Source organism: Pteropus vampyrus, unplaced genomic scaffold, assembly GCF_000151845.1.
Source record: "Pteropus vampyrus isolate Shadow unplaced genomic scaffold, Pvam_2.0 Scaffold206, whole genome shotgun sequence".
NCBI classification, from domain to species: domain Eukaryota; kingdom Metazoa; phylum Chordata; class Mammalia; order Chiroptera; family Pteropodidae; genus Pteropus; species Pteropus vampyrus.
Window position 1 is genome coordinate 3,794,455 of NW_011888987.1, and position 25,130 is coordinate 3,819,584.

General features: G+C 35.5%; 2 protein-coding genes and 1 pseudogene across 3 annotated transcripts in view; all 3 read left to right on the forward strand.

Moving 5' to 3' along the window:
• BMT2 (base methyltransferase of 25S rRNA 2 homolog) overlaps positions 1-3,756 on the forward strand; it is a 106,193-nt gene extending 102,437 nt beyond the window's left edge. Inside the window, exon 5 of the mRNA XM_011372428.2 lies at positions 609-3,756. Coding sequence (XP_011370730.1) covers positions 609-1,238 — 630 coding nt within the window. The 3' untranslated portion in view covers positions 1,239-3,756. The remainder of the gene's footprint in view (positions 1-608) is intronic.
• Positions 3,757-8,580: 4,824 nt separating this feature from the next.
• LOC111746967 lies at positions 8,581-8,699 on the forward strand (annotated as a pseudogene).
• A 6,395-nt stretch (positions 8,700-15,094) lies between these two features.
• TMEM168 (transmembrane protein 168) overlaps positions 15,095-25,130 on the forward strand; it is a 43,736-nt gene continuing 33,700 nt past the window's right edge. Inside the window, exons 1-2 of one of the 2 annotated variants that reach the window (XM_011372430.2) lie at positions 15,095-15,243; positions 19,811-21,067. In XM_011372430.2, coding sequence (XP_011370732.1) covers positions 19,940-21,067 — 1,128 coding nt within the window. In that variant the 5' untranslated portion in view covers positions 15,095-15,243; positions 19,811-19,939. Of the gene's footprint in view, positions 15,244-15,341; positions 15,612-19,810; positions 21,068-25,130 lie in introns of those variants that run through there. The other variant, XM_011372429.2, reaches the window with a different exon arrangement.

Below are 25,130 nucleotides of genomic sequence, written 5' to 3' on the forward strand. Positions count from 1 at the left end.
GTTAAATTTAACATGTAGTTTGTTTCAAACCTGGGATTAACTTTTTAATAGAATAAATGTAATATTAAAATTAGTTTTAGGATGTTAAAGTTAATTGTTTAAAGTTGTTTTTCATGACCTTAAAGTTTTGGTATGCTGCTTTTACAATTTTAGAATGCCTCTTTGACTTCTTTATTTCATGGTATTTCTTGTATAAAGTTGTTTTTATATTAGCCTGTTTTGGTACCTGTAAATGTTGAAATGAATATAAATATGACTATTTAGAAATAAACCATTCCTGTAAAGTTTTACCCAAATTAAATTCCAAATTTATTACTTTTAAAAGATTCACATACTTAAAAATTATTTCTAATCTCAAATTAACTGTTAAACAAATATATTTTTTTAATAACTAGAAATTGTGTGGGCTTAATTACTCTTTGGGGTTTTTGTAACTAAAAGTTTTGGTGAATAAGTCTGTGCAAATGGAATAAGTTAGAAGGGGAAGGTGCATAATTAAAGTTTGAATTACATATAAATGTTTTGAAATAGTTTGGTGTAAAAATCTGTGCAATGAAGTAGAAGTAATCTTGGAATTCTTAATATGCCTTGTTTTTCCCTTTCTGCAGAGTGTATATAAATGTGACTTCCTGAACTTGCAGCTTCAGCAGCCACTCCAGCTTGCACAGGATGCTATAGATGCCTTTTTGAAGCAGCTGAAAAATCCTATTGATTCTCTTCCTGGAGAACTTTTCCATGTGGTTGTTTTTTCTCTCCTTCTTTCTTATTTTCCATCACCTTACCAGAGATGGATTTGCTGCAAGAAAGCCCATGAACTGTTAGTGTTAAATGGTTTATTGCTTATCATCACACCTGATTCCTCGCATCAAAACCGTCATGCTATGATGATGAAAAGCTGGAAGATTGCTATAGAGTCCCTAGGTTTTAAACGTTTCAGGTATTCAAAATTTTCACATATGCATCTGATGGCATTTAGAAAAATCTCACTAAAAACCACAAGTGACTTGGTTAGTAGGAACTACCCTGGGATGTTATATATTCCTCAAGATTTCAACAGCGTAGAAGATGAAGAATATTATAACCCTTCCTGTTACGTTCGATCAGATATAGAAGATGAACAACTAGCATATGGTTTTACAGAGCTCCCTGATGCTCCATACGACTCAGATTCTGGAGAAAGTCAAGCCAGCTCCATTCCTTTCTATGAGCTAGAAGATCCCATATTACTTTTAAGTTAATATAAAAGCAAAAGGCCCTACTAGTCCAGACTCCTAAACTAATTGCTTACACTAATCAGAAATACTAACATGAACTCAGTACTTAAAACCTGGTTTGCATAGAAATGCAAAGGTTTACAGAGTTTGCTATTTTTTTCTACTTCTGGATTTTAAAATTTATTCTTATATAGAAAGCTTAAAGTTTCATGCAGAATGACCCTTGTCATAGCAGAAACCACTGTTACTTTAGCATTTAGCACTAAGAGATCATAGAAAGATACCTTTGTAGTGTTATTGTGAAAAATGAAGCTTAGTTTGCTCTGTATTTTTCTTTTTTTATCTTTTCAATGTTGACTTTAAAACATTACAATGAGAAATTTTAAGATATGTAGAAAGCAGTAGATTTCACTTTGATAATTCACAAGGTAAGTGTGACACAGATTGGTTTAGTTGTTTTGTAATGCACTTATTCTTTTTTCTAACTAAATTGTTATCTTTTACAGAAAGCCATTTTCTGTGTCCAGTTTTGTGTGATGATCCAACATTTCCTGAACTTTTTGGAATTGATGATAATTTTTTTTCCCTTGTTCTTGCTCATTTGGCAACATCAGACATTGGGGGTGAGATTTCCCCCAAAGTATGTATTGTAATTTGATTAGCACAGTACAATAAACACCATTGCCAAAGTAGAATTTTCATACCTTTCTTGGGCCTTAGTGTTAGTATATTTAACTGTGAGAGTTCACTTCTACTTTTTTAAATTTAGGTTTCATTTACAAAACGTTCTATTTAAGCAAGGAACAATACTCTATATTGACCTTTGTGAAAGGGTTTGCACTTGTAAGAGAGCTTTTATTTTATCTGGACCAGCCTTGATAAAGGGTCTTCGCCTTTCTGTTAAGGAGGTGCTGCACTACAAGTCTGATGATATAGAAAAAAAATTTAAATTAACCCTTTGCTGGTCATAAAATGGTTCAGACCTTTCGGTATTCTTATTACTGTCTAAATCCTAGCTAAAAATTTTCTTTGAAAGTATAAACTATTAGTTAGCTGTGGGAATTTTCCCTTTCCACATTGACAAATGCCTTTCTGTGTTTCTGAATCAGAAGCAAATGATTAAAGAGAAATGTATGTCCCAATAAGACAAGATTTAGTTTAAGTAGCTAAGAACATTTAGTCCATATTATCTTATCAGCCAGCAATTCTCATGTAAATTATCATTTTTAAGAGTGCCACTGTGTGGAGTTTTTTTCAAGTGGTTATTACATTAAAATTACCTCATACTGAGGTTTTTGCACTGAAATATCACAGTTTCAGATTTCATGGTTAACGTACGTATGTGTGTTTTTAAAAGAACTTTCATTTTCAGTAGTTGACCTAAATTTCATAAACTGCACTTCTTTACTCTGGTAAAACTGATGTTTTTGTGCTTATTGTGAATTGCTGTAGTTAACTTTGAATGGCAAACTTTACGTAGAAATACAAAATGTATTCTTTAAGATATAAATGGTTGCGTGTGTACCTGATATTTCAAATTAAAATCACATTCTAAATCAATGAAAGTAATAAGATTGTAATTAACCTTTAAAAAGTTAATTACATGCAATAAATATTGATTGCTCAAATATGCCAGAAGTAACTTGAAATTTTTCATTTACTTTTCAATAGCATAAGATAGCTTAATAATTAGGCTTGACTTTTCTTTCCAGTTAAGCATTGTTGGATCAAGTCTTGTAGCTCCCCCAAAAGAAGAAAAAAATCCAGTTTGATGTTCAAGATAACACAAAACTGTATTTTGGTAGTACTTTTACCATATTGCTTGTTTTCTTTGATTTGACTAAATACTATCCTAAGGGCAAAGAAAACATACCAAATGAAAATGCTTTGAAAGTAAATGAAACTGCTTTTGAGAGGTTGGTGTAAATACAACCTTGGAGTCAGCCTCTGTGTTATAGCTAAAATGTTGGTGCTATAAATTCTTTTGTTTACAGATTCTGCTTATGCTCCAAAATGTGCATGATGTATTTTAACTAGTACTTTACAGAAAAATCTCTTTATAAAACCTATACTACCACTTAGTATAAATTTTTTAATTTATAAATATCATTTGTTACTATAAATTCAGCTATTCAAATTAGGTTGGCACAGGATTTAAACTAATACATATTCCACCAGAGCCAATTCAATGTATAAGTGTTAGAATATAAGCAGTTGTGTGGCTTGGTGCAAGATTATATATGTAATGACAAGAGAAGTTAATGGAGTCTTCTAATATTGTATGGGTATTCTCGAGAATGATTTCATTTGGATATAAAGAAGTTAAGGGGTCTCCTGTCATGTTTACAACAGGGTTCTCCAAAATAATTTGGTGTTTGAAAAACAAATGATTATTTGGTTGGATTCTTCAAGATCAAGTAGTTTATATCATAGTTGCCACGTGGTAGGAGGTGGCATACCTGAAACTGTATGTTTGTGTTTGTTGTATTTTTCACATTTTGTGAACAAAGCACATTTATTAAAAATTTTAAATTTTCTAATATTCATTGTCTGGTATTTGTAAACAAAGTTTTGTGGTCTTTGACCTAGTGATTTCAGAATTGGGAAGCAATTTAGAACTTGAATGACAGGATTTTATAGCTGGATTCATCTAACCCCTTAATTTCATAAATCCATTCACTGAGATCCTGAGAGCTCAAGTGATTTCCTCATTATCATGCACTGTCATTATGTTTATCGAAGAAACGTGACAATCCAGCATAAATTCTAGTTCATTGTATGTCAATAATATCATACTCTACTCTCCTTGAAAATTACATCAGATAATTTAGGTAAGAATATCAGTTTTTAAGGCAGCAGATGTCTTTCTCATGATGTGAAAGTTTTTTATTCATTGAACAAATGTTTGAATTCTACCATGTGCAATATACTAGGCAAATAATAGGGATTGATGTGATCACGGTCCCCTGCTTTCGTTGTGCTTATGACCTAATGAAGATGACAAAACATCCTTCATGGAGTCAATGTCTATCTAGGAATGATAGCCTACTGATCCTACACCTTTGCCCTTAATTTGTTTCCCAGAAATGGAACAGAAGGCAAAAAAAGTTTGTTTAGCGAATTACAAATACATTGTGGACAAAAGGGATGTATCGCTCAACCTTCTAGAAAAGTGCAACCTAAAGTTTCTCTGATCATTAAAAGCAGGGAAAAAAAATGGAATTGAACTTTTGCTCCATTTTCCCATACTTTTCTGAGCACAGTGCTGCACGGGTATTCCTCTTTAAGAGTCCACACACTAGGCAAGCAGCATGTAAATTTAAAACTTGGCTTCTTTGTGTTGCAAATTGTTAGATGATAGCAAAGGTAGAACATAAATTTTTCTAAATTACTAGTCTAAAGGACAAATGTTTATTACAATATTTATAATTGAATTCTTCCTATAAAAACAATGATAAGAACCTCCATAATTCATAATAAAAATTCATATTCATGATCCACTAAACACAAAGCTCCCTGAGATTATTAGTTGTGGCCTATATTACACAATATCCAATAAACAAGCATGCTACAATAGCTAACAATTTCATAATTAAGGATCTCTAAATGTTATAAAAAGAAGTACTGTGTTTTCTGAACCCTACTTTGTATTATTAGAGAAATTCAAACCTCAACAATTGGAAAGTCTTTTGTTCTAATTAAAATCAGGTTTGAATGTATGTTTTATCCTAAATTATTTCAGAATGAGCTCAGTAGTTTAATTTGTATTTTTCAAGTAAGAATCTTGTTACATACGGCACTGTTGAGTGGTAACTTTTAGTCAACATAAATAGCATTCAACTTGTAAATTTTATTTTTAACCATGATACCTTTGCTCAATTAATAGAAAGCTATTCCACTTTTGGCAGTAATATAAAACACTTGCTAATGTCACTGCTTGTTTTTAGTAATCAAAAGTATTGATAACTAGATTTTAACAATAAGATTGGGCCCTTCAATAGTACCAAAGATGGTAACCTATTTTTTTAAGTTAAAGGAAAATACAAAGAAGTAAGTCATAGACATTGACTAAAGAATTTTTTTTTTAATTTGTCAGTAATTAGAAGGCTGTAAAACAAATTTGTTAATATTTGATTGGGATGCCCATGCAAACTGTAAAAATAATAGGGAGCATTGTTCAAAAGAAAAATCAATATCTGTATTTCCTAGATCCAAGCCTGTTTGCAACTCTTTATAAAGAAAACCCAGGAGAACATACTTGTATCCTTTTATTGCCTGTATGTCATATGTACTGAAGACAGTCACAAACAAGTAAATCATTCTATAGTCTAATAACAACATTCTTTCTATAGATCTTTGAGCCTCTGTGGGGAATCAAATATCTATAAGAATATGATTAATGATCACAGAGATATTCTATATGAGGCTATTATAGAACCTACATTTAAGTCATATACATTTACTTTTATTCCCTAGACCTTCAAATCTTTTTTACATTTAATGCCACTCTTTAGCTAAGTCTGTTACCTTCAACCAAGGAAAAAAATACGAACATGACCATGGCCAGTATTAATTTAGTTCTCTCTCATATTCTTGTAACACATCTCTGGATGAGAGTCTGCAGAGACAAGCTAAAATATATAGTAAATATGAAATCAGCAAGAAACATTCATAGTTTCCAACTTGCCATAGGCCTTTCACTAGGAATCCAAGAGATAACATGTTTCCCAAAGGCAGGAGTGGATGAAACATTCCCTGGAAATAAGGTAGATGGGCGATTGCTGGAAAGAAGAGAGGTATGCAGTCCAAATCCCCGGAGCCTGCCTGCAAGAAGAAAAATGCTTAGGAAACAGACCTGAAAAGGAAGGGGGCTCTGAGGGATTGACTGTAAAAAGCTTTATATTTTCCAAACCCATTGAACCATTAGCAAATATTAAAGAACCAGAGTATAAGTTACTGTGAAAACATTTGGGTCCTGGGACTTGAAAGTAAAATGATAACATTTTGATAGGAAAGGTGATGATCTGGAGCTTATGTAACCAGAGGTATTATCAAGGTAAGAAGGACCCTGGTGGCCTGGAGAATAGTACTACTTAGAATGAGGAGCTACAGAATAAGAGTTAAGATGTCACAAACTATCTTTAGTCTTGCTTGGTTCACATGACCTTTTGGCGCATTGTTCATAACCAATTTAGATGCAATTTACTTAAATGTGGGTATCCCTCATGGAAGTGCCAAATATAAATGATGTTGCCACTCCCTCCCTCTCCATTTCAACCTAACTCTCTCAGTCACTTTAACTTCTATGTTAAAGTCCTGGTGGGGGACAAACCTCTGCCCACCTTTGCACTAGCTTGTCCCTCTGCCTAGAATTTCTTTTATATTGATTTGCATGGCTTCTTTGTTTTTGTTATTCAGATCTTAGCTTACATGTTACTTCCTCTGGAGGACCTTCCCAGTCCATACAAACTAATACAGTCTCTTCACAGAACTGTAGTCTCTGAATAACCCTATATGAAGTTTCTTTTTCCTTGTTTGTATGTGTGTCATGTAGGCAAGGCCCTCATCTATCCTGTTTTGTATCTTCATCCTAGAAATGGCCTCGCACAAACTGGTGATCAATATATGCAAATGAATTCATTTTACCAAGTGAGATGACACAGGACCACTGCTGATACTTAGTTTACAAATTTTGGAGGGTGGTCTGATTCTGTTTTATTAATTAGTTTAACACTTAATGTATTCTCAGAATTAGGTTATAGCTCAATATATGCTTCAGAAAAGTGAAATGGTTTGTAGAAATATAGCTTAGGTCAATGATAAGTGACTTGGAGCTATATAATTTCTTCTCCGCTCTGCTTACCCCTACCCATTTAAATTTCTTATATCTTTGTCTCAGATCCAACTTTCTCACCAGGTCTCAATATCCAATTCGCACCTCCCCCTTGTTGCCAATAAAATAATTTAAGTTTGTAAACCATCATTAGCTTTACCATATATTTAAAAGGAAGGTTTAGCTAATTGATCTCTTCAACTCCATAAGAGTAATGCTCCAGTAGTTTCTTAATTCATGTAAGGGACACATTATTCCAACTACTTTCCGCTGGCTATGTATTCAGGTAGGTTTCCACCACTAAATGCTATGAGATCTTGGGCAAATCGTCACAGAGTAAGAATACAACACATAGTGACTTATTTATTTTAGCAAATAGCCTTTAATAACCTTGTTCCTTTTTTCTCTCAGTCTTGCTTCCTCTGTGCCCTCCGTGCACATTGACCATTTCACCTCCACCATTACCACCCAATTCAAAATCTCTGATATTCACTCTCTAGAACCATGCTGAGCAAGTTAGTCAGTGTAAAATTTTCTTATCTTCGATTTTCTCCCTTATGAATTCCCAGAAAATGATGTAAAAGATACCCAGTTTATTACAACCTACTTTGTAAGAGTTCAATGGAAACTACAAGTTTCAACACAAGCTTGTCTTATCTCTTTAAAATACGGATTTGTAAAGACAGGTAACCAATTATTCAGTATGTTTCATTCAACTATCCAGTTATTAAGCATAAAGTATGATAATATAAATTAGAAGAATCACCAATTTTGAGTAGGAAAGGATTAGGGATATCACAGCCTTAAATGATAAGGAAAAAAAAATTGAAACAGTTCAGTTTCTGAAGTACTGACTTCTCTAGCTCTACAAAAGCACACCTACTGTAGCTGGGGCTACATTCCAAGTTAGGAGTGTAACCTCTTCCATGGAGAAAGTACTTGTCTGAATCTATCAACTAAAGTTATGGTACTACAGAGGTTGAATACAAGGACAAATTGGAGACTTAGTATCCCCTTTTGACATGACAACAGCCTAGAAAATAATGACTGGAGCAATACAAAAGATACATATTTGGAAAATATCATTCAGTTCTAAAGTCCTTTCAGTAGTCATAATAACAATTATCATTTATTAAGCAACTATTATCAGGTATTATGCTAAGTGAACAGAGAACATTGTCTCACTTTCATCCTCTCAACAAGCCTACAAAGTACTATTTTCACAATTGTACTATTGAGGAAACCGAATCTTTGAAATGTTAAGCAATTGTCTAAAGTTACAGAGTTAGAAAAATAGCTCAGCCAGAATACAACTTAGGTCTATCTGATTTCAAAGCTTATGCTCATCCACCACATTACTCGGGTTGCCTAATCAATGTAACTGAATGACTATATCTTTTTGAAACTAGTTTCATAAAATTTTGGCACTATGTATATGATGCTGTGAGAAAGTAAAGTTAAATAAGTATTTGCATTACACTGTGCAAGGCATTCTTTTACTTACCAAATTCTGCTACCAAGATAAATCATATAGTCTACAGTCATGCCACCCTGAACTTGCCTGATTTCGTTTGATCTCAGAAGCTAAGCAGGGGCGGGCCTGGTTAGTACTTGGATGGGAGACCACCTAGGAAGACCAGGTGCTGTAGGCGTTTAAAAAAAAAAAAGAGAAATTATATATATTATGCCTTCAAGAAGCTGTCTTTCCTTGTAGGAAAGACAAAATAATACATGAAAAGTATAATACAAAGTAGAAAAGGACTGTCACAGAAAAAATTGAAAAGGGAGTCAAATATTTTCTCATTAAAAAGTCAGAACCAGACAGTTTTACAGGTGAGTTTTATCAAACTGCTGTGCTCCCTTTCTGCTCTTCTTCTGCTCCCCAGGGGACCACATGGGCTCCACATATATCAGAGTACAATAGTGGCATTCAGCCACACGTGTAATACAATAAGCTGAATTATGTTTACATATTTTAGGTGTAGGCACCCTACTACACTAATGTAACATTCTAAATCTGGGGTCCTATTCCTAGCTGCAAGCCTGGATCACAGCCAGACCTGGGACCAGCCAGGCCTGGGACCCACACAGTAAAATGAGTATTCAGAATAACTTAAAACAGGTATGTTTAATATTCTCAAAGAAGGGAAATGCCATCAAATGAGAAATAGATTATAACATGGTAATAGATCTTTCAAAGGGGAAAAAGAAATTTAAAAAGTGGCTGAGGGAATTTTTTAAAAAAATAGTCTGAGTACTAGATTAGTAGCTGTACTATCAAACTGAAGAATTCTTTCAGAAAAACACAAAAAAGGGGAGGGGAGGTAAAAAATATGAAAGAAACATGAAGTGTAGATACAGTTCCAATATATATTAGAAATAGGAGTTCTACATAAGAGAATAGAGAAAAGGGAACAAAAGGAAATACTAGATAAAATAATGGGCAATATTTTTCCAGAATTTAAGAATGATTAGAATCCTTCAATAAAAAATGATTACTAAGTAAAAATACAGAGTTTTCTTAAACTTAATTAAATTCAAGAAGATTTAGAATAAAGACAATTTTCTAAAAGCTAAGAGGAAAAAAAAGATTACCTACAAAGGTAATCAAATTGGCATCACACTTTTCATCAGCATCTTTAGATTGCAGGAAGACAGCATTATTTTCAAAATGTTAAAAGGAAAATTAGTAAAAAAAAAAAAAAATCTTAAAAAGACAAAATGTAATTCACTGACAGTGAGTGTGGAGAGCGGATTGTAAAATGACAAGGTCCTTGCAGTCTGCAAGGACAATCAAGGGTTGCCTCGCCTCTGCAAATTGCTTCTGAGAACAAGAAAGTACAAATGTAGCCACAGGCAGACAAACAAGCTGAAGGTCATGATAAATGTGGCTTTAGAGAAGTAGAAGAAACAGTATTGCTATGCCTTAGAGAAACTGCTTACGCCAGCCATTGTATGTTCTTGTATAAAAGCAGCTTGCAAAAATAAAACTGCCACTGCTCAACCATCAGTGGACAGTGGACCTCCTGATCCCAGCTTTCTGTCTTTCTTTTCTTAATCTCCCACCGTTCCCACTCAGGTATATTTTCCAGAGCCGCACTGGACGTGCCAAGTGAGAACACAAAATGGATCCTTTCTGGCAAGAAAATCAGCAGTATGAATTAAGAGTCTTAAAAATGTTCATATTCTTTAACCTATTTAGGAATCTATTCCAAAATGATAACCAGAAATGTAATATATCACAAGTTCAATGAGCCAAAGTGCTCATCAGTGTAGTATTTTTGATAGCAAAAATTAAAAACATTTAAAGTTTTCAAAATTAAATCATGATTCAGCCATATAATGAAATATTTGCCATTTTATTACAGTGGAAAGGCTAATGAAATAAGGTGCATCAGTTAAAATAGAAAACCCAAGTTCTTCAACAATAATGACATTTATTATCTTAAGAATTTGGGAGGTAGAGAGAGTTTGTTAAGCTCTGGCAAAGATTGCTTGTTTCCATCCATTATTTATTCTCCCTTCTTTCTCAGAAAGAGAACTCTGATTTTTGATGGGTATCTGGCCTCTTAGAAACTTACCACTTTTCCCAGACTCTGTAAATACTAAATAGAGATCAATGTAATATAAACTGAAGTATCTTATATAACTTCCAAGAAGAGTCATTAAAGTGGGGGTGTGGGGAGTACATTTGCTTCTTGCACTTTTTTCTTTCTGTGATTGGAATTCAGAAGTGATAGCTGGAAATCAAACAGCCATCTTCAACTATAAAGAAGATGTCATGTCCTAAGTGGAAGTACAACAAAGAAGAAGTTAGGATCTTTAATACTAAGGAGCATCACATCTGTTCTGGAACATCTAGGTCTAGACTGCTTTTACGAGACAGAAATAAACTGCTATTAAGCCACTGAGTTTTTTCTGTCATACACATCTGAACCTAATCCTAAAATCTGGGCTCTACCTTTAGAGTTTCTGATTCAGTGGATCTAGGGGTAGAGCCTGATAATTTGCATTTCTAAATAGCTTCCAGGTGATGCTGATGTATCTGGTCTAGGGACCACACATGGAGAATCACTGCAATAATTTAAGTAATAACTCAGTGGTTCTCAACCTTTTCTTCGTATTAGAATCACTGGGGAGCAGGGCAGGGAAAGTCTTTAAAAATGCCCAATCTGCCTGGGACTTACTCCAGAGGAGATGTTAATTTAATTGATCTGGGGTGGGCCTGGGTCTGGGTGTAGATTAAAAATCTTCCAGGTGATTCTAATTATACCAGCATTCAACACTGTAACCCTTTCTCTACTTACTGTGAACAGCAGTAGTGAGACTGAAATACCTGTGTTCCCCCAGGTGGGGAATATTTAGAAAGTTGCACTTGATGGCCTAGGATGTGAACCTAAAAGAAAGGTTTAAGTCTCTGTTCTGGAACAGCCTTTTAACCTTGGTTGCTTTATTAGTGAAATAGTGATGAAAATATTTACATCACTCTGTTTTTTTAAAGACTGAATTAAACAGTATAGGTGAAAGCACCTTGTAATCTCAAAGTTTTACATAAAAATAGCAAGGGATTAGGCCCAGCAGATCCAGATCATCTATGGAAAGAAAATCTGAGTTGGTTTAGCTCTTAACAGGATTGAAGAATTGAAAGTAGGAGGAAAACAAGCAAGAAGATAGGAAGAAATAATGTAGGAGTTACCTGCGACTCCCTGCCACAGAGGACTGAAATGTATGATAGGATCATCCATTTCTCCTTTTTTTAATTTTTAAAATTGTGATTATATTTTCAACACATGTTCTTAGCCTGAAATAACTCCTCTGGGAGAAATTCCTGGCCTAGAAGACCTTGTCTACATAAAAATCTTGAAGAAAGGATGTTCCTGCTATTAGGATCTTTACACTGCCATCGATAACTATTCTTGAAATCTCCTGTCACTGAAGTAGTTCCCAGGTGGCTGTGTTATATCCTGGTGTTTGGCTGTGGGTGTGCCAGATGTCAGGAACTGACTCTGATATTTTTAGTTTCAGGTTAGAGTGTCAAGCAAAGGGGGTTTTGATTGTGTCCCGGAGGGCCTCATGTACCAGACTGAGTTTAGACTTTATTCTGTATCCTGTAGAAGTCACTTGGTTTTAATCCAAGAAGTGGTGCTAAGAGGGTATCAGAGGGCCAGTGTGATGCATTGATTACTCTGGGGTGAGGCTGATATCAAGATGACCAGCATAGAAGTTACTGAAGCAATTCAGGTATTAGGACCTCAACTAGGGTAGTGACAATGGAAATTGAAAGGGAATAATAAATGCAAAAAATATGGTGGATGAAAATGAACACTTGGCCTTCACAATTGTCAGGATCTTCTAGTAAATACTGGTAGCCTTCAACAAGTAAAGATTGATGAGAGCTGTCTCCTACCTTGCTACTTGGTAATAATGTCTACGGTGAAAACAAGTCTCAGCTTTAATGCTACTATACAAATATTTATCAACAAGCAAGCATAAAAACAGTACACAAAGAATATTTTGTGACACAGTACTAAAAAGCAGTCTAGACTCAGGGAGCTGATCTGGAAGGTGTCAGCAGTCTTTTATACCACATTTATGCAAGGACAAAAGGGCCTATACAATATTCTAGCCAGCCACAAATCTTGAACACCTGTTATTTCCACAATGAAAAATTATTTCTAATCCTTTATGCTATTAGATACCTCTAGTGCAGATTTACTTATATTGGAAGCACTTGTATATTCAATTTTGTAGTAGAGATTACTGATTAGTGTCAAATGCTAATTACCCATCCCAGAATGTGCATATTAAAGTTAACTCAAATACATACACATCTCACTGAACAGTATTCTAAAGTATACTGATAACAGATGGGTACTAGACTTATGGGTTGATCACTTAGTAAGTTATATAAATGTGTAATCACTGTTGTACACCTGAAACTAATAAATATTGTATGTCAACTGTAATCAATTTTTTTTTAATTTTTAAAAAAGTAAACTGACAAGATAACAAGCATCAAAAATGGTTTCAAAGTCATAAGGTACAAAATCATGTTTGAGGAAGACGAAAAAGCACTCTTTTAATGAGGTATTAGTGCTGACGAAAAGAAAACACCTGTAGCTGATTTAAGCAAGAAAGAAATTTATTAGAGGATATTGGGTAGCTCAGAACATTGGTAGAAATTGAGGCTTAGACCTGCATGGCCAGAAAGTACAAACAATAATAACAAGACCATAGACATGATGGGAGAGGGCTCTGTGGTTCCCGTCATCATAAATAGGCATCTCAAATCACTGAATCCCTAATACTGGATGGCGATTCCACCACTAGAACCACTTTCAAGTCTATGCTAGGAGCCTACCTTGCTATGCTCCTGCAGTTAACCATAGAGCAGTTTTCTGTGCCATTTTTTGTCAGTAGCTTCCAGCTGGTGCACATGATTGGCTAATCAAGTCCTTGGCATTCCAGTTTCAGCCAACAGATTCTAAGGAAAGGATTTTTCCAAACATAGAGGAGGGGTTCAGGTGGTAGAAATGGAAAAAAAAAAAAAAAAGTAAATGTCCATTAAAAGCAAGTTGAATTAGAAGTGATGACAATGTATTCAAGTAGAAACATCTAGCAGGTAGTTGGATATTGACACTGTGTTTCCCACAGATCCAGAATTATAGATTTGGGAATTGGGTAGTAATTGCATTTAGAGTTAGACAGAAGTCTGGAGAGAATCTAATTCAAACTTTTAATTTATATATGAGGGATCTGAGTCTGAAAGTACTTCATCACTATAGATGCACTGCCCATCCCAACCCTCAACATGTTAAATGAAAATGAAGAAATTCACACTCTACTGGGAGAGACAAGACAAATACACAGATAACACTAATAGAAAATAAGTAGGAGGAGAGAACTAGTGATTGCTGAAGGCCTACTTTTTTAAACAAATATTTAAGTACCAACTGTATAACAGGCACTATGCTCTACCGATTAATAGTGAACATTTACATGTCTCTGCAATTGAGAAAATGAAAGCAGGCTGGAGTGCAGAGTTGGGGGAGTGTGGTAGAAAGTCAAACTGGACATGAAAAGGGGCCAGACTACACAACAACTTGTCTGTATGTTTTTAAGGATTTTGAGCTTAATACTAAAAGGGATAAACCATCTCAAGGTTTTAAAGATTTTTTTTTTTTTACATATATCATCTAATTCCTATAACCCTGTAAGGTAGGTATTTATGAGCATCCATTCACATGGGAGGAAATTCGGGTTCAGAGAGATTAATTGACCTCCCTAAGAGCTACAAAAAGAAAATGATGGTAGGGATAGAAGGTAGGAAAGCAAGCAAGGCTTCTCAAAGAGGGAAGGAGAATTCATACTTTTTGAAGGTCCATCTTATGCCAGAAAAACAAACAAACAAACAAACAACTATATATATATATATACATATATATATGTGTGTATATATATATATATATATGTGTGTGTGTGTGTGTATATATATATATATATATATATATATATATATATATATATATATATATATATATATATATATATAGTTTCACTGAATGTTCACAACAATTTTGCGAAAAAGGTTCTGTTACCATATTTTAGATGGAGAACCCGAGGTCGCACGTAGGAAGGGGAGGAACCAGGACTCAAACTCCAAGACCATCCTGCTCCACTGCTGCTGTGAAATGCTGCCCCCGTATCATCTCCTTACATTTATTCAGCGTGCTCAGAATACAAATGCAAATGAGAATCACCTCTGGAGTTTACGAACCCTAACTAAGTATTCGAGGCCGGTGAACGTATAAGAGACGGGGAATTCGGGGGTAATGGAGCAGGTCGGGGGTGGGCGTTGTCGGTGGAGGAAAGACCCGGTCGGTGTATTAAAAGGAGTCTTAATTTTAAAAGGAGAGAAGGGTTTTGAAGGCAAGCATAAGGAGCCTGGGCTTTATTTAGCAGGTCAGTGGACACAAAGCCATATATTATACGAAAGACATTAAAGAGCAGCAAAGCCTCCTGCAGTATTTACAGTCCACGTGTTGCAGTCCCGCCCGTCCTGCCCGTTTCGGTCCAGCTCGAGACGGCGACCTAGATGCTTGATAGACACTACCGGTCTGATCTTTCGTGGCCTTCCCGCTCCCTGTTCTCCGCCGCTGGTCTCAGGTCTCGAGAGGCGACGGACCTGCGCCCTAGGTGGGATATCGCGTTCGCACAGCTCGGGGTACACCTGCCTTCTTCGCCTGCGCTGCGAGTTTGGTGGGAAGGGGGCCGAGCCTCTAGGAGGAAGCGCGCCGCGCGATTTGACCCCGGCGGCGTTCCGTACCGTCGCGGATTAAGCAGCAGGAACATGGTGGCGGTGGCTCGGCGGGTTATGGAGAAAGTTACCAAAAAGACTGGCCTGCGCTAGTACGTACAGCCTTGGGCCCAAGACCCCGTCCCTACCCTAGCGAGCCATCACCTCGTTCCGAGTCGTAGGCCCAGCCCTTAGGGCCCTCCTTTTACTGCGTTGCCGCCAGAGCCGATTCTGAAGATTAAGAAAGCGTTGGCGGCGGCCTAGTCAGGTAGGGGAGTTAGCGGGTAAACAGCAGGGCAGCGAGCCCTGGGCACAGACACCGCCCAGGGCTCCCCGTGGTCGGGTCCCCAAGCTCTGTCTAGCCGGCTTCCAGGGGCAGGGGTAGGATACTTACCGCGAGAGACATTGACGGTGGGGCTTGGAGGATAGAAAGGGGGCGGGGGAGGGGGCGCAGCTTTCCATATCCGTCATCATTTCCCCATTTAGCTGGGCGCCCGGTTGTGTTCGTATTCTCCCAAAGTGGAGTGGTGGTCAAGAACTGCCAGATTCCTTCTCGGACCTCCCACATCTTGTTAGGAGGCGGAATGCAAGAATTGCTGTTACTGTCCTATTGCTGAGGGGTTTAATAGTCGAGGCGCCATTCTCCTTTTATGAGATGGGCTGAGACAGTTATGAATTCATAGAACTGAAGCACTGGAATTCTCTGACCCTGGCTGCTCAGTTTGATTCTTTCAGCTTTTGACACTTCCCTAGAAAGGACGGAAATAGTTTCTGATTTGAAAGATGATGCAGATGATAAAGTGTATTCTCTAGTGAGCCATTCCATAGAGGTAGGGCACGGAAGGGAACTTACTGATTTAGAGGACTTTGAATTAAGTGAGGGCTGGAGTAAGGCCGAGAGAGAAACAATCTGGAAATTTATGGTCTCTCCCTTAGCTCTCCTACTTATTAGCTGTGGGATATTAGGGAACTTGTTTATTCTCCTTGTGTATGAATAAATGTCCAGTAACTGGCATTGTTATTAAGTGTAAATATTTCTTATTAAGTGTATTTATTTCTTCAACAAATATTTGTTAAATACCTACTTCGTACCAGACTTTGCGCTAGACACTGGGCATATAGTATTGAAGACAAATTTTCAGAGACTTTGTGATCTAGTGGGGTATGCAAACAAGTGATCAATATTTTACTATTATAGAGGAAGTATAGGGATCATATAAATGGGGAGGGGTGATCACCTTAAGAAAACGACTTAAGCTGAGACCTAAAGAATAGGAGTGAGCTTGGTGTGAGAACTCTGGTGGGGCCTGAAGGAGGAGTGGGAGCGCCCTTGTAGAGGGAATAGCATTGGTGCAGTTCAGAAATGAAAGGTTTACATGGCTGGAAGACAAAGTTCAAGAGGGCGTTCATAAGGGCGGGGAGTTATTCATGTCCAATGCAGAGGATCTTATAAGGCATTTTAAGTTTAAACGTGGTTGTTAAGGGTGATGGGAAGCCAGAGGAGGGTTTTACATAGTAGAGCGAAGTGACAAACTTTGGTTTTAAAAATGACGCTAATTGGAGAAAGGCAAGAGTGGATACAGGGAGATGGTCAAGCATGAGACAATGGTGACCAAAATTGGGATTGTGACTTTGGGGATGGAAAGAAGTATAAATATATAAAAGGTGTATAGGAAGAAGAGTCGACAGTACTTGGAGAGGATTAAATGTAGGGGGTGAAGAAGAGGAAGCTCAGAGTAGTATATGGGTTTTATGAAACAGACTCTGGCAGGCATTAGTTTTCCCATGTATAGATTGACTCTTTTGAGATCCATTTTTACCTGCCTCTCAAATAATTCCCCAGCGATAGCAGATCAATTGAAAAGGATCGTAATGCTCTCTGATTCAGGCTAATTATTTTGAAAAATGTCAATGGGAAAAGACTTTAGTAAATTAGCCATTTAAAAAAATATTCTACCATGTCCATTTGGCTCATAAGAGTGGCTGCATATATTACATGATATGGATGTGCTGTACTTTATTATTTACGTGTTTTCATTTTTTTTCTAGGTTTTTACCTCTATTAACAGTGAAGAACTGAGCTGGTGCTTTTATTTGTATCAAGTAGATTAATGTGTGTGTGTGTGGACTTAGAGAGAGATAATTGAAGACATGGAAAAAGATGAGATTGCTCATAGAAAATAGGTAGTAAGAGAAAAGCCTAGCTTGGGATTGAACATTAGAAGATTGGATTGAGAATGAACAGCATGCAAGGAGGCTAAGAAGGAGAGACCAGTAGTTAGGAAGAAAATCTGGAGACTGGTCTTTGGAATCTAAAGGAAGGGCAGGTTTCAGGAGGTGAGAGGAGTCAACAATATCAAAGGTTGTTCGAAGATGTGCAGCATAATGAGTGAAAAGTACCCATTGGATTTAGGAACTTAAAAGTCATTTCAGAATTTGGCAAAGCTGTTTATTGTGTGGTGGGAACCACAGTTTTAGTGATGTGAAAAGTAAAGCAATCAAATATTAGCTGTCAAAAATACAGAAAGTTGAACTTGGAAGAGGAGATGGGGTTGAGTGAGGATAGTTTTTGTTTGATTGTTTCTGTTTCTCTTTTTGTTTGTTTGTTTGTTTTTGTTTTTTTTTGGTATTTTTGAAGAGAGCTTTGCCATTGTTTAAGTTCTAATGGATCAGAGAAGAGTGGGAGTTTGGAGAGAGGAAAGAGTATGAAGTTCTGGAGGAGGCAGAGGCGAAGGGATACTTACTATGGATGAAAGATTTAGCCTCTGATAGGAAAGGGACATCCTTGTGTAGAGGTGGGTTTGTGGTGCTGGAAACCCAAATTCCCTTCTGATATTGGAGGCAAAGTCATCTGGTGAGAATGCAGTGGGAAGTGGGTGTCAGAGATTTGAAGATAGGGAAGAGAGGTTTGGATAGTCACAAAATGGAAGAGAGTATTGACCAGAGAAACACAGAAGGATGTCTGTGGTTAAGTGGCAGCCATTTAGCTTAGTGTGTGATTTTTTTTTCTCCAGCAGTGTTCAGTCATCTGAACCCCATCAACCCTTTGAGAATATATATTCCAACATATTTGTTGAATAATTATATAACACATAGGGGTGATGTTAAAAAAAAATGCAGTTGCCATCTATATTTTATCAGTTTCTCATACTTAAATAAAAAGATAAAACTAAAATATACTAATGGAAGACATTTGCTATAGAGGTGTGTGGTACTTTAAGTAAGAAATGATTGAATGAAAGTATAATTGAGGAAAATCAGTTACAATACTGAGCTAATTAAATAGATTTAGCTATTAAAGAATGTATTTGTTGAACATATCGAAATAGAATTAGTAGAGTTAGAAGAAGTATTAGTGGAACCTCCCATATACCCCAAGGTTGTCACCCAGTGGCATTCTTTAGCCAAATGGGTAATTAAGGATTAATTCCAGCTTATCTCATGTTTCTTTTGGGTCTTTCTTTTAGTGTCCTGCTATTAAGAAAGTATAAATAAGCTGATCACAAGCTAGTTACTTTCTGAATTTTTATCTGGTTGAATTCTCCAAAAATATTCAATGTGACTAAGATCCTTTGTATTGATCATTTCTTCTGAAATTTTGAAGAATTATCTAGCAGATAGTTAAATCGTTTTTGGACCACTGTCATGTTTTAACTACAACTTGCAGAGGGTGGGGGCAACACTTAAGGTTGAAATAATCATCTGGGTTCTTTAACGAATAATCATCGTGGTAACTTTTTTAAAGTAAAATTATTACTAACTATTGGTTAGCATTCCAGCTTCTCAATTTTGACTATAAAGGTCAGGAATTGGTTTGCTACAGAGATAGTAGTTAGATTTGGAAAGTAGGTTTGATAATCAAAGTAATTTAGTAGAGATAAAAGTACAGGGAGAATTATGGATCAACTTTAGGGACTGAGTAACTTTAACACAGTTGAACTTTGCTTCTAGTAAATTTGTTAGTTAAACTATGTAAAGGCTGAGACTTCAGAGCATTTTAGAACTGCCTTGTAAAAAGATGTAGAGGATTTTAGGCAAGTAGTAATGATCGCTTTCGTGGACACTGGTGCTTTTCAGATTAGAGGTAATGATGAAGTTTCTCAGTTGTGTTTAAAACCTGAGAAGCTTTTCATTGTACCAAACCTGTCTGCTACAATCTAAGTTGACTATCTCATATTTGCATGTTGTTTAATTAGGCTAATTCCTTACCACCTCTGGAAAAAGTTTCATTGTTGGTAATTTAGTCACACAACCTTAGCATATGATGAGTACAAAGCACATTCTTTTTGATTTAGATAAACTGAGTTTTTAAGCCAGAAACAATTATCATTAAGACACATGCAAGTCAGGTTTTAAACTGGGTTTCTGAAGAAACTTTACTTCTCACTTATTATTTTGTGTGAAGAAGCTACATGTGAAAGGTAAATTACATAAAATTAATGTTGAAATATTTTTTCTTCTTTTCAGATCACTTTAAAGAAAAATTCCACCAGAGAAAATGCTAAAATAGGAGTTACGGATACATGTGATTTGCTGGATGAAATACAAGCAGTTAATTTTTGTAACGCAGGGAGAAAGCCCAAATTGCCAGATTACATGTGTAAATCATTGCGTTACTGCTTTAGTCATTGTCTCTATTTAGCAATGACAAGACTGGAAGAAGTAAACAAAGAAGTGAACATGCATTCTTCAGTGCGTTATCTTGGCTACTTAGCTAGAATCAATTTACTGGTTGCTGTATGCTTAGGTCTTTATGTAAGATGGGAAAAAACAGCAAATTCCTTAATTTTGGTAATCTTCATTCTTGGTCTTTTTGTTCTTGGAATTGCCAGCATACTCTATTATTATTTTTCAATGGAAGCAGCAAGTTTAAGTCTCTCCAATCTTTGGTTTGGATTCTTGCTTGGACTCCTATGCTTTCTTGATAATTCATTCTTTAAAAATGATGTGAAAGAAGAATCAACCAAATATTTGCTTCTAACTTCCATAGTATTAAGGATATTATGCACTTTGGTGGAGAGAATTTCTGGTTATGTCCATCATCGACCCACTTTACTAACTACAGTTGAATTTCTGGAACTTGTTGGATTTGCCATTGCCAGCACAACTATGTTGGTGGAGAAGTCTCTGAGTATAATTTTACTTGTTGTAGCTTTGGCCATGCTGATTATTGACCTCAGAATGAAATCTTTCTTAGCCATTCCAAACTTAGTTATTTTTGTAGTCTTATTGTTTTTCTCCTCATTGGAGACACCCCAAAATCCAATTGCTTTTGCATGTTTTTTTATTTGTCTGATAACTGATCCTTTCCTTGATATTTATTTTAGTGGACTTTCAGTGACTGAGAGGTGGAAACCCTTTTTGTACCGTGGAAGAATTTGCAGAAGACTTTCTGTCATTTTTGCTGGAATGATTGAATTTACATTTTTTATTCTTTCAGCATTTAAACTTAGAGACACTCATCTCTGGTATTTTGTAATACCAGGCTTTTCCATTTTTGGAATTTTCTGGATGATTTGCCATATTATTTTTCTTTTAACTCTTTGGGGATTCCATACCAAATTAAATGACTGCCATAAAGTATATTTTACCCACAGAGTAGATAACAATAGCCTTGATAGAATCATGGCATCCAAAGGGATGCGCCATTTTTGCTTAATTTCAGAACAGTTAGTTTTTTTTAGTCTTCTTGCAACAGCGATTTTGGGAGCGGTTTCCTGGCAGGTAAGCGTATAGTTTTATTATGTTAGTGCCTGTGATGTATGATTAAATGTTTGTTTCAAGTTTAAATGATTGGAATTGAAAAGTCAAGTTCCTTATTTCAAAAGGAGATTATTTTTTGTTGCTTATTTAATTTTGTTTAAGGGATTGAAGTACTGAATGAATATTGATAGGATAATTTAGTTTGATCTTTAGCAAAGCAGTACTAAAATATTAGTAATACTCAACATGTGATGTACATCCCACCTTCTGGTTGTTCATTAATGAAGCAATCATAGATTAAAGATTCTTACAGAATATTGACATTTGAAGAGTGCTTAGAAATTGTACTTTAATCCTTTCATTTTACACACGAGGAAACTGAAAGCCAGAGAAGACATCCCAGAGTCACTTGTAATAGCCAGAACCAGATCACCTAGCTTCTGTCTAGTCCACTTGTCTCACTACAGTACATTTCTTTTATATAGCCATTTCTCTAAACATTTTATATAAAAGATGCTTGGATACATAATAGCATTTCAAGTACCTAATTACAGATAAGAGACTCTCCTAAGAAAGAAAAAATGAATAAGAAATGTCTCTGTTTTTGAGACAGTCTAATGGGAGGGGGACTAGGCAGGCATATAAACAAAGAATTATTACAGTGTTACAAATACTCTAACTTGAGTACATCAAATTGAGATGTAGGACCTAAAGGAATGTCAACTGAGCTTGGTGCAATTCTCTGCTTTGCACCAGTTAATTGCTGCAGAATGATTTCTAGATGTATTTGAAGGGTGATGTGGAGACTTGCCTAGGTGTGGTGCTAGAGCAGGGAGCCTGTGAGGGAGTCAACCAAATGATGAAAACATTGTGAGTGTTGCCTCACTTTACTTGCCAGTGCTAAGGACTGTCAGAATGATGATGATGGAGAAGGTGGGAAACTAACAAAAGTTCTTTCTCTTCTCCTTAGCTCCTTTCCCAGTCCTACTTTTTCCTTTACAAATTAGCCTCATTCATGCTTGACACCTTTCCAAATCAACAAATCCTATTAACCAATTATTTTCTAAGTCAACAAATTATTCTTGTTTTTTTATACCAGTGGTCTTCAAATATAGTATGGATACCACTGGAGGTACACAAAAGCTTTCCAAGGAGTATGTCAGCGTGTTTCTAATGATGTTGAGTATCTATAAATGTGTGTCTTAGTCATCCATTTATCTCAGTTATTGAAGATATCTATTCAAACCTTTTGCCCATTAAATTGGGTTATTTGTCATCTTATGATTGAATTTTAAGTGTTCTTTTTATGTTGTAGATACAAGCCTTTTATGAGATATATGATTTGGAAATGTTTTCTCCCAATCTTATCATTTTCTCTCAGCAATACCTTTTGAAAAGTATAAGTTTTTAATTTTATGAAGGCCAGTTTATCAAATTTTTTATATGAACTGTGTTTTTAGTATCATATCTAAGAAATCTTCACTCAACCCTAGGTCACAAAGATTTTTATCTTATAGTAGTTTTCTTCTAATAGTTTTATTGTTTTAGCTTTTACATTTAGGAGTATGATCTCTTTTGAGTTGATTTTTGTTTATGACATGAGGTAAGGGTCTATTTTTTTAAAATATGGCTTTCTAATTGTTCCAGCACCATTTGTTGAAAAGGTTATCCTCTCCCCTGTTGAATTGCCTTGGCGCCTTTGTCTAGAATCAGTTAAATATAAATGTCAGACTTAATTTCTGAGTTCTCTTTTTTCTTCCATTGATCCATGTCCTTATGCTAGTACTGTGCTGTCTCGAGATATCTAATTTCCCATGAAATTTCTTTTTTGACCTATAAATTGTTTAAAAGTTTATTGCGTGATATAATTGAGGGATTTCCCATATTTCTCTTTCTGTTACTGATTTATAATTTAATTCCATGTGATTAGAAAACATAGTTTAAATTATTTTAGTCTTTTATTCAGACTTGTTTTGTGGCCCGGCATGTGTTTTATTCTGGAGAATACATCATGTTCATTTGAAAAGAATGAGTATTCATTGTTGTTGGATAAAGTGTTCTATAAATATCAGCCAGGTCAAGTTGGTTGTTGGTGGTGTTCATGTATCTATATCCTTGCTGATTTTCTGTCTAATTCTGCCAATACTGAGAGGGTTGTTAAAAATCTCCATTATAATTGCTAAATTGTGTATTTCTTCTTTCAATCTTGTCATTTTCTTGCCTCATGTTTTCGATCTCCATTCATAAGTGTATATACATCTTTAATTATTATACCTTAATATAAGTGATCTTTTTTAATAATTGTGATAAACAGCATAGTTGAGTAGTTACAACAGACACATAATGGCCTACAAAGCCTAAAATACTACCTGACCCTTTTCAGAAAGAGTTCGCCAACTCCCATTCTAGGCCAGTGCTTCTCAAACTTTAATATACATAGGAATTGTATGGGGATCTTGTTAAAATTCTGGAGATTGGAATTAAGTGATTTTGGGGGAGAACCTGAAACTCTGCATTTCTAAAAATCTTAAAGGTGATGCAGAAACTCCTGATCAGAAGTATACCCATTGAATAGCAAAGTATTAATTTAACTGTTCAAGATTAACATGAATCTACTTGAGTTTTGTCTGCATTCCCCAACTAGTCGCCATTTGGTAACTGCTTCCTATAGGTGTTGTATCTTTGAGGCAATTAAATTTTTTAAGTTTAATTTTATTTGTACAAGTTCCAACCCTTTGGACTGATGAAAATATCAGAAAATAATATAGCAAAAGGCAAAACCTTAGAAGCTTTTTTAGGCCAGGGCTATTTGGGGCATAATATCATCACTGTTAATCCAAGTAACTTCTAAGGGCTATCTCAAATTCTTTAAATTAGATTTTAACTTTTTTTTAAATTAAACTGTTTTTGCTTAATCATTCCAAAATGATATTGATACTGATTAGTTTCTTAGTATAATCTAAGCCCATTTTTTCACATTTCTGTGAGCGTAATACTCAAGTGCTAAACTGATTTTTTCCATTAAAGTATCCTTCAGTGGATTTCCACTGGAAAAACTTCTACTAATTGGATGGGGCAGACCCAATGTGGCAGAAAAAAAAATGACCTAAAAGAAGCCTTTTAAGTAGACCAGGTTAGTCAGTCATAGATAGATTCAGTGCAAGTTAGAGATAGATTGAAATCAAGAAACTAGGAGCAAAAGATAAGGACCTAGACTAAGGTGATAGGGAAATAATTTCTGTACTAAGAACAAGACTAAGAATTATCAAGGGGAAAACTGATAGATCTTGAGAAGTAAAATATAAAGAGAAATAAATTGATGAAATATAGAGTTGAAGAATGTTCTGACATGGTGGATAGTCTAAAAATGTTAAAAAAAAGATGTTAAGAGATTGAAGGGATCGGATGGGAATGTAGGATGGTGGGTTTTATTGAGTTCATGACTTAGTGGGCATTTTTTTTTTTAAGTATATTTTAGGAAGTCAGATGTATTCATTTTACTACCAGAGAAGTAAAGCCAAACAAAAACATGAGATAATCTGTCTTATAGAGCACAATTGTATCTTAGAACTTAATTTCCCCAAATAGGCTTAGTCACTTTTTCTCATTTAAAATTTTTTTGCATGTCAGTAGTTTTGGGTTTTTTGTTTTACTTAATAACATGATTTTTTTAATTAAGGAAAAATTTGCATACAGTAATGTTCACCCTTTTTAGTGTACAATTCTGCCATTTGACAAACCACTTAGCTGTGTGACCACCACTACTACAATCAAAATATAGAACAGTTTCATCGCTTCCCAAAATTGCCTCTTGCCCCTTTGTAGTTAGTCCCTCTTCTAAATTAGTATTTGGCAACCACTTACCTGTTTTCTATCCTCAGACACTTTTCTTTTCCAGAATGTCATATACATGAAATCATATAGTATATAGTTTTTTTAACTTAGCATAATTCATACGAGATTCATCTATATTGTTGTGTATATCAGTTTATTCTTTTGTATTGCTGAGCAGTATGGTTGTATGGATGTCTCACAGTTCGTTCAGTCATTACTCAATGGAAGGACATTGAAATTATTTAGTTTT